This window comes from Pan paniscus, chromosome 5 (genome assembly GCF_029289425.2).
Source record: "Pan paniscus chromosome 5, NHGRI_mPanPan1-v2.0_pri, whole genome shotgun sequence".
Taxonomy (NCBI): Eukaryota; Metazoa; Chordata; class Mammalia; order Primates; family Hominidae; genus Pan; species Pan paniscus.
In genome coordinates, this window is record NC_073254.2 from 136,828,560 (window position 1) to 136,845,142 (window position 16,583).

General features: G+C 38.0%; 1 protein-coding gene across 3 annotated transcripts in view; it reads right to left on the reverse strand.

Annotated features, from left to right (window-relative positions):
- Positions 1–15,283, reverse strand: part of GPRC6A (G protein-coupled receptor class C group 6 member A) — a 36,926-nt gene extending 21,643 nt beyond the window's left edge. For all 3 annotated transcript variants that reach the window (XM_003827579.6, XM_003827578.6, XM_003827577.5), the window contains exon 1: positions 14,998–15,283. In XM_003827579.6, the coding sequence (XP_003827627.2) occupies positions 14,998–15,191 (194 nt within the window). In that variant the 5' untranslated portion in view covers positions 15,192–15,283. The remainder of the gene's footprint in view (positions 1–14,997) is intronic.
- Positions 15,284–16,583: the final 1,300 nt, after the last annotated feature.

The following is a 16,583-nucleotide window of genomic DNA, read 5'->3' on the forward strand; positions in this document are numbered from 1 at the left end:
CTGATAAAAATAAGAAACAGGGAAGGGATTCCCTGTTTAATAAATGGTGCTGGGAAAGCTGGCTAGCCATATGTAGAAAGCTGAAACTGGATCCCTTCCTTACACCTTATACAAAAGTTAATTCAAGATGGATTAAAGACTCAAATGTTATACCTAAAACCATAAAAACCCTAGAAGAAAACCTAGGCAGTACCATTCAGGACATAGGCATGGGCAAGGACTTCATGACTAAAACACCAAAAGCAATGGCAACAAAAGCCAAAATAGACAAATGGGATCTAATTAAACTAACGAGCTTCTGCATGGCAAAAGAAACTACCATTAGAGTGAACAGGCAACTTACAGAATGGGAGAAAATTATTGCAATCTACCCACCTGAGAAAGGGCTAATATCTAGAATCTACAAAGAACTCAAACAAATTTACAAGAAAAAACAAACAACCCCATCAAAAAGTGGGTGAAGGATATGAACAGACACTTCTCAAAAGAAGACATGTATGCAGCCAACAGACACATGAAAAAATGCTCATCATTCCTGGTCATCAGAGAAAAGCAAATCAAAACCACAGTGAGATACCATCTCACACCAGCTAGAATGGAGATCATTAAAAAGTCAGGAAACAACATGCTGGAGAGGATGTGGAGAAATAGGAACGCTTTTATACTGCTGGTGGGAGTGTAAATTGGTTCAACCATTGTGGAAGACAGTGTGGCGATTCCTCAAGGATCTAGAACTGGAATTATCATTTGACCTAGCAATCTCATTACTGGGTATATACCCAAAGGATTATAAATCATGCTACTATAAAGACACATGCACACATATGTTTATTGTGGCACTATTCACAATAGCAAAGACTTGCAACCAACCCAAATGTCCATCAATAATAGACTGGATTTAAAAAATGTGGCACATATACACCATGGAATACTATGGAGCCATAAAAAGGATGAGTTCATGTCCTTTGTAGGGACATGGATGAAGCTGGAAACCATCCTTCTCAGCAAACTGTCACAAGGACAGAAAACCAGACACCACATGTTCTCACTCATAGGTGGGAGTTGAGCAATGAGATCACTTGGACACAGGGCAGGGAACATCACACACTGGGGCTTGTCATGTGGTGGGGGAATGGGGGAGGGATAGCATTAGGAGAAATACCTAATGTAAATGATGAGTTCATGGGTGCAGCAAACCAACATGGCTCATGTATACCTAAGTATCAAACCTGCACGTTGTGCACATGTACCCTAGAAATTAAAGTATAATTTAAAAAAAGAAAAAAAAGAGATATAGACTGGCTGTATAAATAAAAAAAGCATGATCCAATTATATGCAACTTACAAGAAATGCACTTTACATATAAAAGCACATATAGACTGAAAGTAAAGGGATAGAAAAAGATATCTCATGCAAACAAAAACCAAAAGTGAGCAGAAGTAGCTATATTTATACCAGATAAAACACACTGTAAGCCAAACATAGTAGAAAAAGTAAAAGAAGGTCATTATATAATGATAAGGAATCTTTCCAGGAAGAGGAAATAATTTAAAATTTATATGCAACCAACACTGAAGCACCCAGATTCCTAAAGCAAAAATTACCAGATCTAAAAAGAAAGAGACTGCAATACAATAATAGTGGAAAACTTTGACACCCTAATGAGCATTAGGTGGATCATCTAGACAGAAAATTGGCAAAAATATAACAAACTTACGACCAGGCATGGTAGCTCACCCCTGTAATCCCAGCACTTTGGGAGGCTGAGGTAGGTGGATCACTTGAGGTCAGGACTTCAAGAGCAGCCTGGCCAACATGATGAAACCCCAACTCTACTAAAAATACAAAAATTAGCTAGGCATGGTGGTACACACCTGTGATCCCAGCTACTTGGGAGGCTGAGGTGGAAGGATCGCTTGAATCCAGGAAGTGGAGGTTGCAGTGAGCCAAGATTGCACCACTGCACTCCAGCCTGGGCAACAGAGTGTGACTTCATCTCAAGAAAAGGACTTAAATTGAACTTTAGACCAAGTGGACCCAACAGACATTTACAGAACATTTTGTCCAACAACGGTAGAATACACATTCTTCTCAGTGCATGGAACATTCTCCAGATCAGGCCATATATTAGGCCATAAAACAAGTCTTAACAAATTTACAAAAATAAAAATTATATCAAATATATTCTCAGGCTGCAATGAACTAAAATTAGAAATAACAACAAGAGGAACTTTGGAAACTATACAAATCAGCAGAAATTAAACCACATGCTTCTGAATAACCATTGGATTAATGAAGAAATTAAGATGGAAATAAAAAATCTTATTAAAACAAATGAAAATGGAAACATGAATGTATTAGTCCCTTCTCACATTGCTATAAGGAAATAGCTGAGATTGGGTAATTTGTAAAGAAAAGAGGTTTAATTGACTCATGGTCCTGCAGGCTGTACTGGAAGGATAATGCTGGCATCTGCTCAGTTTCTTGGGAGGTCTCAGGACATACACAATCAAGGTGGAAGGCAAAGGGGGGCGTTAGCACCTCACATAGAGCAAAAGGAAGAAAGAGAGAGGGAAGATGTAACACAGTTTTATATTCCATCCCTGGCTCCTCCCAAATCTCATGTCCTTCTCACATTGCAGAATACAATCATTCCTTCTCACCAGTCTCCCAGTGTCTTAACTAATTCTAGCATTAACTCAAAAGTCCGAAGTCCAAAGTCTCATCTGAGTAGTCCCTTCTGCCTATGAGCCTGCAAAATAAAAAATAAGTTAATTACTTCTAAGACACAATGGGAGTACAGGCATTTGGTAAATACTCCTATTTGAAAAGGGAGAAATTGGCCAAAGGAAAGGGCCTACAGGCCCATGTAAATCCCAAACCCAGCAGCGCAATCATTACATCTTAAAGCTCCAAAATAATCTCTTTTAACTCCATGTCTGACACCCAGGGGATGCTGGTACAAGCTGAAGCTGAAGTGGCTGGGACACAAGCAGCAGCAGGGCCCTGGTCTCAGCTCAAGAAATCATTCTTCCGAGGGAGGAGCCAAGATGGCCGAATAGGAACAGCTCTGGTCTACAGCTCCCAGCGTGAGTGACGCAGAAGACGGGTGATTTCTGCATTTCCATCTGAGGTACCGGGTTCATCTCACTAGGGAGTGCCAGACAGTGGGCGCAGGTCAGTGGGTGCGCACACCGTGCGCCAGCCGAAGCAGGGCGAGGCATTGCCTCACTTGGGAAGCGCAAGGGGTCAGGGAGTTCCCTTTCCGAGTCAAAGAAAGGGGTGACGGACGCACCTGGAAAATCGGGTCACTCCCACCCGAATACTGCGCTTTTCTGACAGGCTTAAAAAACGGCCCACTACGAGACTATATCCCGCACCTGGCTCAGAGGGTCCTACGCCCACAGAGTCTCACTGATTGCTAGCACAGCAGTCTGAGATCAAACTGCAAGGCGGCAGCGAGGCTGGGGGAGGGGCGCCCGCCATTGCCCAGGCTTGCTTAGGTAAACAAAGCAGCCAGGAAGCTTGAACTGGGTGGAGCCCACCACAGCTCAAGGAGGCCTGCCTGCCTCTGTAGGCTCCACCTCTGGGGGCAGGGCACAGACAAACAAAAAGACAGCAGTAACCTCTGCAGACTTAAATGTCCCTGTCTGACAGCTTTGAAGAGAGCAGTGGTTCTCCCAGCACGCAGCTGGAGATCTGAGAACCGGCACACTGCCTCCTCAAGTGGGTCCCTGACCCCTGACCCCCGAGCAGCCTAACTGGGAGGCACCCCCCAGCAGGGGCACACTGACACCTCACACAGCAGGGTATTCCAACAGACCTGCAGCTGAGGGTCCTGTCTGTTAGAAGGAAAACTAACAAACAGAAAGGACATCCACACCAAAAACCCATCTGTACATCACCATCATCAAAGACCAAAAGTAGATAAAACCACAAAGATGGGGAAAAAACAGAACAGAAAAACTGGAAACTCTAAAAAGCAGAGCGCCTCTCCTCCTCCAAAGGAACGCAGTTCCTCACCAGCAATGGAACAAAGCTGGATGGAGAATGACGAGCAGAGAGAAGAAGGCTTCAGATGATCAAATTACTCTGAGCTGTGGGAGGACATTCAAACCAAAGGCAAAGAAGTTGAAAACTTTGAAAAAAATTTAGACAAATGTATAATTAGAATAACCAATACAGAGAAGTGCTTAAAGGAGCTGATGGAGCTGAAAACCAAGGCTCGAGAACTACGTGAAGAATGCAGAAGCCTCAGGAGCCGATGCAATCAACTGGAAGAAAGAGTATCAGCAATGGAAGATGAAAGGAATGAAATGAAGCGAGAAGGGAAGTTTAGAGAAAAAAGAATAAAAGGAAATGAGCAAAGCCTCCAAGAAATATGGGACTATGTGAAAAGACCAAATCTACGTCTGATTGGTGTACCTGAAACTGATGGGGAGAATGGAACCAAGTTGGAAAACACTCTGCAGGATATTATCCAGGAGAACTTCCCCAATCTAGCAAGGCAGGCCAATGTTCAGATTCAGGAAATACAGAGAACGCCACAAAGATACTCCTCGAGAAGAGCAACTCCAAGACACGTAATTGTCAGATTCACCAAAGTTGAAATGAAGGAGAAAATGTTAAGGGCAGCCAGAGAGAAAGGTTGGGTTACCCTCAAAGGGAAGCCCATCAGACTAACAGCAGATCTCTCAGCAGAAACTCTACAAGCCAGAAGAGAGTGGGGGCCAATATTCAACATTCTTAAAGAAAAGAATTTTCAACCCAGAATTTCATATCCAGCCAAACTAAGCTTCATAAGCAAAGGAGAAATAAAATACTTTACAGACAAGCAAATGCTGAGAGATTTTGTCACCACCAGGCCTGCCCTAAAAGAGCTCCTGAAGGAAGCGCTAAACATGGAAAGGAACAACGGGTACCAGCCGCTGCAAAATCATGCCAAAATGTAAAGACCATCGAGACTAGGAAGAAACTGCATCAACTAACGGACAAAATAACCAGCTAACATTATAATGACAGGATCAAATTCACACATAACAATATTAACTTTAAATGTAAATGGACTCAATGCTCCAATTAAAAGACACAGACTGGCAAATTGGATAAAGAGTCAAGACTCATCAGTGTGCTGTATTCAGGAAACCCATCTCACGTGCAGAGACACACATAGGCTCAAAATAAAAGGATGGACGAAGATCTACCAAGCAAATGGAAAACAAAAAAAGGCAGGGGTTGCAATCCTAGTCTCTGATAAAACAGACTCTAAACCAACAAAGATCAAAAGAGACAAAGAAGGCCATTACATAATGGTAAAGGGATCAATTCAACAAGAAGAGCTAACTATCCTAAATATATATGCACCCAACACAGGAGCACCCAGATTCATAAAGCAAGTCCTGAGTGACCTACAAAGAGACTTAGACTCCCACACATTAATAATGGGAGACTTTAACACCCCACTGTCAACACTAGACAGATCAATGAGACAGAAAGTCAACAAGGATACCCAGGAATTGAACTCAGCTCTGCACCAAGTGGACCTAATAGACATCTACAGAACTCTCCACCCCAAATCAACAGAATATACATTTTTTTCAGCACCACACCACACCTATTCCAAAATTGACCACATAGTTGGAAGTAAAGCTCTCCTCAGCAAATGTAAAAGAAGAGAGATTATAACAAACTATCTCTCAGACCACAGTGCAATCAAACTAGAACTCAGGATTAAGAATCTCACTCAAAGCCGCTCAACTACATGGAAACTGAACAAGCTGCTCCTGAATGACTACTGGGTACATAATGAAATGAAGGCAGAAATAAAGATGTTCCTTGAAACCAACGAGAACAAAGACACAACATACCAGAGTCTCTGGGACACATTCAAAGCAGTGTGTAGAGGGAAATTTATAGCACTAAATGCCCACAAGAGAAAGCAGGAAAGATCCAAAATTGACACCCTAACATCACAATTAAAAGAACTAGAAAAGCAAGAGCAAACACATTCAAAAGCTAGCAGAAGGCAAGAAATAACTAAAATCAGAGCAGAACTGAAGGAAATAGAGACACAAAAAACCCTTCAAAAAATTAATGAATCCAGGAGCTGGTTTTTTGAAAGGATCAACAAAATTGATAGACCGCTAGCAAGACTAATAAAGAAAAAAAGAGAGAAGAATCAAATAGACGCAATAAAAAATGATAAAAGGGATATCACCACCAATCCCACAGAAATACAAACTACCATCAGAGAATACTACAAACACCTCTACGCGAACAAACTAGAAAATCTAGAAGAAATGGATAAATTCCTTGACACATACACTCTCCCAAGACTAAACCAGGAAGAAGTTGAATCTCTGAATAGACCAATAACAGGATCTGAAATTGTGGCAATAATCAATAGTTTACCAACCAAAAAGAGTCCAGGACCAGATGGATTCACAGCCGAATTCTACCACAGGTACAAGGAGGAACTGGTACCATTCCTTCTGAAACTATTCCAATCAATAGAAAAAGAGGGAATCCTCCCTAACTCATTTTATGAGGCCAGCATCATTCTGATACCAAAGCCGGGCAGAGACACAACCAAAAAAGAGAATTTTAGACCAATATCCTTGATGAACATGGATGCAAAAATCCTCAATAAAATACTGGCAAAATGAATCCAGCAGCACATCAAAAAGCTTATCCACCATGATCAAGTGGGCTTCATCCCTGGGATGCAAGGCTGGTTCAATATACGCAAATCAAGAAATGTAATCCAGCATATAAACAGAGCCAAAGACAAAAACCACATGATTATCTCAACAGATGCAGAAAAAGCCTTTGACAAAATTCAACAACCCTTCATGCTAAAAACTCTCAATAAATTAGGTATTGATGTGACATATTTCAAAATAATAAGAGCTATCTACGACAAACCCACAGCCAATATCATACTGAATGGGCAAAAACTGGAAGCATTCCCTTTGAAAACTGGCACAAGACAGGGATGCCCTCTCTCACCACTCCTATTCAACATAGTGTTGGAAGTTCTGGCCAGGGCAATTAGGCAGGAGAAGGAAATAAAGGGTATTCAATTAGGAAAAGAGGAAATCAAATTGTCCCTGTTTGCAGATGACATGATTGTATATCTAGAAAACCCCATTGTCTCAGCCCAAAATCTCCTTAAGCTGATAAGCAACTTCAGCAAAGTCCCAGGATACAAAATCAATGTACAAAAATCACAAGCATTCTTATACACCAACAACAGACAAACAGACAGCCAAATCATGAGTGAACTCCCATTCACAATTGCTTCAAAGAGAATAAAATACCTAGGAATCCAACTTACAAGGGATGTGAAGGACCTCTTCAAGGAGAACTACAAACCACTGCTCAATGAAATAAAAGAGGATACAAACAAATGGAAGAACATTCCATGCTCATGGGTAAGAAGAATCAATATCGTGAAAATGGCCATACTGCCCAAGGTAATTTACAGATTCAATGCCATCCCCATCAAGCTACCAATGCCTTTCTTCACAGAATTGGAAAAAACTACTTTAAAGTTCATATGGAACCAAAAAAGAGCCCGCGTCACCAAGTCAATCCTAAGCCAAAAGAACAAAGCTGGAGGCATCACACTACCTGACTTCAAACTATACTACAAGGCGACAGTAACCAAAACAGCATGGTACCGGTACCAAAACAGAGATATAGATCAATGGAACAGAACAGAGCCCTCAGAAATAACACCGTATATCTACAATTATCTGATCTTTGACAAACCTGAGAAAAACAAGCAATGGGGAAAGGATTCCCTATTTAATAAATGGTGCTGGGAAAACTGGCTAGCCATATGTAGAAAGCTGAAACTGGATCCCTTCCTTACACCTTATACAAAAATCAATTCAAGATGGATTAAAGACTTAAACGTTAGACCTAAAACCATAAAAACCCTAGAAGAAAACCTAGGCATTACCATTCAGGACATAGGCATGGGCAAGGACTTCATGTCTAAAACACCAAAAGCAATGGCAACAAAAGACAAAATTGACAAATGGGATCTAATTAAACTAAAGAGCTTCTGCACAGCAAAAGAAACTACCATCAGAGTGAACAGGCAACCTACAAAATGGGAGAAAATTTTCGCAACCTACTAATCTGACAAAGGGCTAATATCCAGAATCTACAATGAACTCAAACAAATTTACAAGAAAAAAACAAACAACCCCATCAAAAAGTGGGTGAAGGACATGAACAGACACTTCTCAAAAGAAGACATTTATGCAGCCAAAAAACACATGAAAAAATGCTCATCATCACTGGCCATCAGAGAAATGCAAATCAAAACTACAATGAGATACCATCTCACACCAGTTAGAATGGCAATCATTAAAAAGTCAGGAGACAACATGTGCTGGAGAGCATGTGGAGAAATAGGAACACTTTTACACTGTTGGTGGAACTGTAAACTAGTTCAAGCATTGTGGAAGTCAGTGTGGCGATTCCTCAGGGATCTAGAACTAGAAATACCATTTGACCCAGCCATCCTATTACTGGGTATATACCCAAAGGATTATAAATCATGCTGCTATAAAGACACATGCAGACGTATGTTTATTGCGGCATTATTCACAATAGCAAAGACTTGGAACCAACCCAAATGTCCAACAATGATAGACTGGATTAAGAAAATGTGGCACATATACACCATGGAATACTATGCAGCCATAAAAAATGATGAGTTCATGTCCTTTGTAGGGACATGGATGAAATTGGAAATCATCATTCTCAGTAAACTATCGCAAGAACAAAAAACCAAACACCGCATATTCTCACTTATAGGTGGGAATTGAACAATGAGATCACATGGACACAGGAAGGGGAATATCACACTCTGGGAACTGTTGTGGGTTGGGGGGAGGGGGGAGGGATAGCATTGGGAGATATACCTAACGCTAGATGACGAGTTAGTGGGTGCAGCGCACCAGCATGGCACAGGTATACAAATGTAACTAACCTGCACAATGTGCACATGTACCCTAAAACTTAAAGTATAATAATAAAAAAAAAGAAACAATTACTAGTCTCTAAAAAAAAAAAAAAAAAGAAAGAAAGAAATCATTCTTCCCTCCTAGACCTCTGGGCCTGTGATGGGAGGGGCTGCCATGGAGGTCTCTGAAATTCCTTTGAAGTCTTCTCATTGTCTTGGCTATTAACATTCAACTTCTCTTTATTTAATGCAAATTTTTGCAGCCAGCTTCAATTCCTCCCCCAGAAATTTTTGTTTGTTTGTTTTTTGTTTTGTTTTTTCTAACACATGGCTGGGCTGCAAATTTTCCAAACTTTTACACTCTCCTTCCGTTTTAAATATAAGTTCCAGTTTTACATCATTTCCTTGCTCACACATATGAGCTAGGCTATTAAAAGCAGCCAGGCAAATTCTTGACTGCTTTGCTGCTTAGAAATTTCTTCTGCCAGATACCCTAAATCATCACTCTCAAGTTCAAAGTTCCACAGATCCCTGGGCAGGGGCACAATGCCACCAAGTTCTTTGCTAACGCATAGCAAAGATAACCTTTACTCCAGTTCCTAATAAGTTCCTCATCTCCATTTGAGACCTCTTCAGCCTGAACTCCATTGTCCATATATATCACCATCATCATTTTGGTCACAACAATTTAACAAGTCTCTAGGAAGTTCCAAAGTTTCCTTCATCTTCCTGTCTTCTTTGGAGCCCTCAAAACTGTTGCAACCACTGGCCATTACCCAGTTCCAGAGCTGCTTCCACATTTTCAGATATCTTTATAGAAATGCCCCACCTCTCTGGTACCAATTTTCTGTATTAGCCCATTCTTGCATTGAATAAAAAATACCTGAGACTTAGTAATTTATAAAGAAAAGAGGTTTAATTGCCTCATGGTTCTCTTGGCTGTACAGGAAGCATGATGCTGACATCTGCTTAGCAACTTGGGAGCCCTCAGGAAACTTATAATTATGGCAGAAGGCAAAGAGGGAGCTGGCACCTTACATGGCCAGATTAGGAGGAAGAAAGAGGGAGGGGATATGCTACACACTTTTAAACAACCAGATCTTATGAGAACTGTATCATAAGAACAGCACTAGGGGGATGGTGCTAAGCCATTCATAAGAAACTGCTCCCATGATCCAATCACCTCCTACCAGGCTCCATCTCCAACATTAGGGATTATAATTTGATATGAGATTTGGGCAAAGACACAGATCCAAACCATATAAATAACATACCAAAGCCAGTGGGATACAGCAAAAGCAGTACTAAGAAGGAAGTAAATAGCAATGAACATCTACAACGAAAAAGAAGAAAGATTTCGAATAACCTAAGAATGTATCTTAAGGAACTAGAAAAGCAAAAAAACATAAAACCCAAAATTAGTGGAAGGAAAGAAATAATAAAGATCTAGCAGAGCTAAATGAAATAGAGACTAAAAAAAAAACAAAGGATCAATAAAATGAAAAGTTGATTCTTCAAAAAGATAAAAAAATTTATAAATCATTAGCTAGATTACCTGAAAAAAGAAGAGAGAAGACCCAAATAAACAAAATCAGAGATGAAAAAGGAGACATTACAACTGATACCACAGAAATACAAAAGATTATCAGAGACTATTAGGAACAATTATATACTAATAAATGGAAAAACCTAGAGGAAATGTGAAAATTCCTGGAAACAGACAGTCTACCAAGATTAAATCAGGAAGAAATAGAAAACCTGAGCAGACCAATAACAAATAGCAAGATTAAATCAGTAATAAAAGCCCCCAATAAATAATAGCTCAGGACCAGATGGATTGCTGCTGAATTCTACCAAATATATAAAGAAGAAATAATAGTAATCTTCCTCAAACTACTCCAAAAAATTCAAGAGGATGGAATTCTCTCTAACTCATTCTATGAGGCCAGCATTACCCTAATGCCAAAACCAGATAAGGACACAATGAAAAAAGAAAACCATAGACCAATATCTCTCATGAATATACATGCAAAAATCCTCAAAAAATACTAGTGAACAGAATTCAACAGTGCGTCACAAAGATAATACACCATGATTAAGTGTAATATCAACCATGCAGGGATAGTTTAACATATACAAATCAATAAATGTAATACATCACATCAACAGGATGAAGGACAAAAACTATGTGATCATCTCAATAGATGTAGAAAAAGTATTTGATAAAATACAACACCTTTCATGATAAAAACTCTCAACAAACTAGGCACAGATGGAACATACTTCAAATTAATAAAGGCCATATATGACAAACCCATAGTTAACATCATACCAACTGGGGAAAGTGGAAAGCATTTTCTCTAAGAAGTGGAGCAAGACAAGGATGCCCACTTTCACCACTCGTATTCAACATAGTATTGGAAGTCCTGGCCAAAGCAATCAGGCAAGAGAAAGAAAGAAATGGCATACACATTGAAATAGAGGAAGTCAAATTGTCCCTCTTTGCAGTTGATATTATCTTATATTTAGAAATACCAAAAGACTCCACAAAAATCCTCTTAGAGCTTATAAACAAATCCAGTAAAGTTGCAGGATATAATATCAATAGGATTTTTGTACACCAGTAGTGAAACAGGTGAAAAAGAAATCAAGAAAGCAATCCCATTTACAATAGCTACAAAAAATACATAGGAATAAATTTAACCAAGGAGGTGAAAGATCTCTACAAGCAAAACTATGAAACTGATGAAAGTAATTGAAGAGAACACAAATAAATGGAGAGACATCTCATGCTCAAGGATCAGAAAAAATAATAGTGTTAAAATGACCATAATACCCAAACCAACATATGGAGTCAATGCAATCCCTATTAAATGTCAACATCATTTTTCACAGATATTTTTAAAAATCCTAAAATTCATATGGAACAACAACAAAAAAGCCAGAATAGCCACAGCACTCCTGAGCAAACTGGAGGCATCAAACTACCTGACAAAATTATATCACAAGGTTATAGTAACCAAAACAGCATGGTATAAAAATAGATACATAGATCATGGGAAACAGAATAGACAACTAAAAAGTAAATCCACATATTTATTGCCAACAGATTTTTGACAAAGGAGCCAAGAACCTATTCAGGGGAAAGGACTTCAATAAATCGTACAGGGAAAATTGGATATCCATATGCAGAAGAATAAAACTGGACTCCTTTCCCTCATTGTATACAAAAATCAACTCTAGGTGGATAAGAACTTAAACATAAGATCCCAAATTACAAAACTATTAGAGGAAAACATAGGGAAAACACTTAAGGACATCAGTCTAGGCAAAGATTTTGCGGGTAAGACCTCAAAAGCACAGACAACTAAAAGAAAAATAGACAAATGGTAGTATATTAAAATAAAAATCTCTATATAGGAAAGGAAACCATCAAGAATGAAGAGACAACCACTTACTGGGAGAAGATATTTGCAGACTATTCATCCAACAACAGACTAATATCCAGAATATACATGAAATTGAACAACTCAACAATAAAAAAGCAAAATCTCATCAATAAGTGGTCAAAGAACACGAACAGATGATTCTCAAAAGAAGATATAAATGGCCAACTGGTATATAAAAAATGCTCAGCATCACTAATCATCAAAGAAATGCAAATTGAAACCATAATGAGATATTATCTTACCCCAGTTAGAATAGCTATTACTAAAAAGACAAAAACAAAACAAAAACAAAAACAAAAACAGATGCTGGCAAGGACATGCAGAAGAGGGAACTCATCTACACTATTGGAGAAAATGTAAATTAGTACAACCCCTATGGGAAAGAGTATGGATATTTCTCAAAAATCTAAAAATGATAAATGTAGTCCAGTAATCCTACTATTGGGTATCTATTCAAAGAAAAGGAAATCAGTATACTAAAGGGATACCTGCACTCACATGCTTACCATAACACTATTTGCAATAGCAAAGATATAGAATCAACTTGTGTCCATCAATAGAAGAATAGATAAAGAAAATGTGATATATATACACAACAGAATAGTACTCAGCCATAAAAAAAGAATAAAATCATATCATTTGCAGCAACATGGATGAAACTGGAGGCCATTATGTTAAGTGAAACAACTCAGGCACAGAAAGACGAATATCATATGTTCTCACTCATATGTGGGAGCTAAAATTATTGATATCATAAAGGTAGAGAGCTGACATTATAAAAGTACTAGAGGATGGGAAGGTGGGTGGGTAGGAGAGGGAATAAAGAGAGGTAGGTTAGTGGGTATAAACATATAGTTAGATAAAAGATAGAAGTTCAATCGTTTGACAGCACAGTTACTCTAGTTAGCAACAATGTATTGTATATTTCAATGTAGCTAGAAGAGAGGACTTGAATTGTTCCCAATATATAGAAGTGACAATAATCAAAGTGGTGGACACCTCAAAAAGCCTGACTTGATCATTACACATTCTAAGAATATAACAAAATACCACATGTACCTCATAAATATGTAAACTAATACATATCAATTAAAAAAAGAGAAACATAGAAGAGAAAAAAGGTAAACGAATAGGTTGTCTGACATTAAATTGTATAATATTTTCAGAGTCCAGCACATGTAAGCTCCATTAGAGTTGGAACCTCCTTGGTGTATTCATGTTGGTGTGCCAGTGCCTATAATAGGGTACAGGTAAGGTAGGCAATTAATAAGTAGTTGTGCAATGTTGAGTGAGTACCATTTCTCTTGATGAGTGACAAAAAGGTAAGAGATTTTCAACGGAGTGATTTTTTAAAATAGGAAATTTCCTTATTTGGTCAAATAACTATTTAGTGTTTTCCATCCTTAATTGTTGGCCTGCAATTGTGGGCCTCAACTCTGCAGTCATTCTTTGTGTGCCAACATAGTGCTCTGAAAATCTTCATCAATTATTAATTTTTTTTTTACCATTCTCTGGTATTCCTGTTAATCAATGATTATGATGACAATAGCTAAAAGTGCCCAACTTTTAGGGAGAATGCCAAGAAATCTTAGTGTGACAGGGGATCACATTTTATCTAAAAGTATTCTTAGAGGGCTTGGGAAATACTTCGTTGATAAAGAAAGAAAGGTAAGAGAAAAAACAAGATTAAACTTAGACGTAGAAACATAAAAATAGAATGAGAATTTTAGAGTTGGAAGGAAGCATGAAGAGCACATTCCATAGCAACAGCAGCTGATGCTGCCTGTGTCCTTAGAGGTTATCCAGGCCTTTGTTTTACAGATGAGAAAATATACACAACAGTGAAACTGGAACTCAGAGTTTAAGTGATCTACCTAAGTTTACAAAATTAGCTTATCCCAAAACTGAAATGAGAATTAGAATATCCTGTTCTCCTTAAGGAAAATCCATTTGCAACACCTTCCACCCAGCTTTACTTTTCCACATTATACTGTGCCAGTGAAATGCCTTTCTCATAGGTAAGCTCTCACGACACAAAGTGTTCATCCAGGAGGAAGGAGCACTTTGAGTTGAGGAGGGTCTTAATTTATCAGGAAAGAGTTAGACTATTTCTGGAATGAAATGAATGCAGTGTTGAAAAAAAATGTTAGTAAGAAAAAATTCAACTATAGTCTATTTTAAACAAAGCATTAAATAATAGATCTGTGTTTAAAACAAAATACATGTGTGTGATAGAAATACATGTGGGTTATGTGTGCTTGTAGTGAAAAATAGGCCACAATGTCTTTTCAAGTGACTTCAGGCATTGTTTTTTAAAGGCAAAATCTAAATTAATATATTAATGAAAAGCATGCATATCCTCTGCACTTGGAGGTTGTTTCATTATACATAGAGGGCTGTTATAGCTCTCTTTTAAAGAAGGATTGCAAGATTAACCATATGCAACTTAAAAATACATATGAGTTTATTTTTTTAAATGATTTAGATATTAATACAAGTCAACAGTTTATATGTCCTAGTCTCATGACAATCTTGAAATCTAAATGTGTTTTTTGAGACTTACTCACCCAACACACTCCTGGATTTGTGGTCGTCTGGGAGAGTCTTCTGAGGACAACATTTTTTCATGAATAGCAAACAAACCTCCAATTATGATATGTCCCGGAGAAGTGGCAGCCACAAAGTCATCAGGGGTCTGGCAAGGCTGTGAAGTAGCAAGAATAATCACAAAGCAGGTAATTAGTATAATTAAGAACGCCATGTTTCTATCTCATTTGCTCAGTTCATGTGAGTTCTTAGGAATCATTAAGTGCACGGAGTGCCAGCAAGATTCCTATTTCACCTGTAAACACCTTATAAGGTATAGGACAGTGTCAAGGGCCAGAAACACTCAGTATTCAGATACTTGATGATAGTCAAAACAGTTGTTTCACCAATAAGAACATAGGCTTTTTAACACTCCAGTGTTAGAGATAATGTGATAGCAGTCATGTGATGTAAAAGCTGATAGAATTATAAACACAAGTTTCACTGTAATGGTACTTTTTTACTCTAGTGATATGTCAAGGGCCCTGAGTCACGTTGGCATTTCTTTTGGAGCAGAATGTAGAACTTTCAAGAAGAAGCAGTTTGGAAAAGTTTTTCCACTTTAGAAATAGACAGTTCTGCATTTTAAAAAGGTATCACATTCAAGGCACAAATAATTCAATATAGTTTATCAGGTATTTAGAAAAAACCATTCTGCTTTTATTTTTCCTGAAAAGCTCTGTTTAAAAAATGAAATTCAGTTAAATTTAGGTATTTGTCACTTCCACTTTCCCTGTGTTAGAAATATGTAGCTTTTGTGAAGATGGGTAAAACTAAAAACAAGATGAAACTTGTCCGATACAGTATTTTGCTTTGAACAAGAAAGGTCTGTTCATAGATCATTGACATTTCCACTATTGTGGGTGCTATATTTTAATAAATTTGGGACTGATTTCAGGCTACATATTCTTAAGTACTTAGGATTCTGTGAACTAACATAATTTGTTGGGTGTCTTTTGGAATTTAACAGAGGATAGAGAAACCTCAATAATGTAGTCACCATTAAGAAAAAGTTTAAAGTTTTAAAGTGTATTTAATAAAATCAGTCTTTTAAAAATGTTTTATTAAAAATGAATATCTCATGGGCAAGCAGTTTCAAATCCAATACATACAGTTTGTTTGATGGGTAGCAGATACATTTTTTTTTTTTTTTTTGAGATAGAGTCTCATTCTGTTGCCCAGGCTGGAGTGCAGTGGCAGATACATTTAAAGAAATTTCAAAAAATAAAAGAGTACAATGGCCACTGTGGCATTTTTTCATTATCCAAATTAGCATTAGATTCCATAGTCCTATGGGGTTATGCCAACTGAGGAGTGGAGAAGTCACAGCTCATCATGCAGCTTCAAATGTTTTATTAAGTCTTACCATTTTTACTAATGGCAGAATTTTCTATTAGAATGAAAACCGGTTAACTTCAGTTGCCCAGAAAGTTTAACAAACATACATGAGTCTGAAGACTCTTGAGATGTTTAGCAATTACATTTTACTCATCTTAATCTTATTATTTATTGGTATATATGTGTGTGTATGGTATCGGATGGATTTATATTTTCATGAATTTAGTTA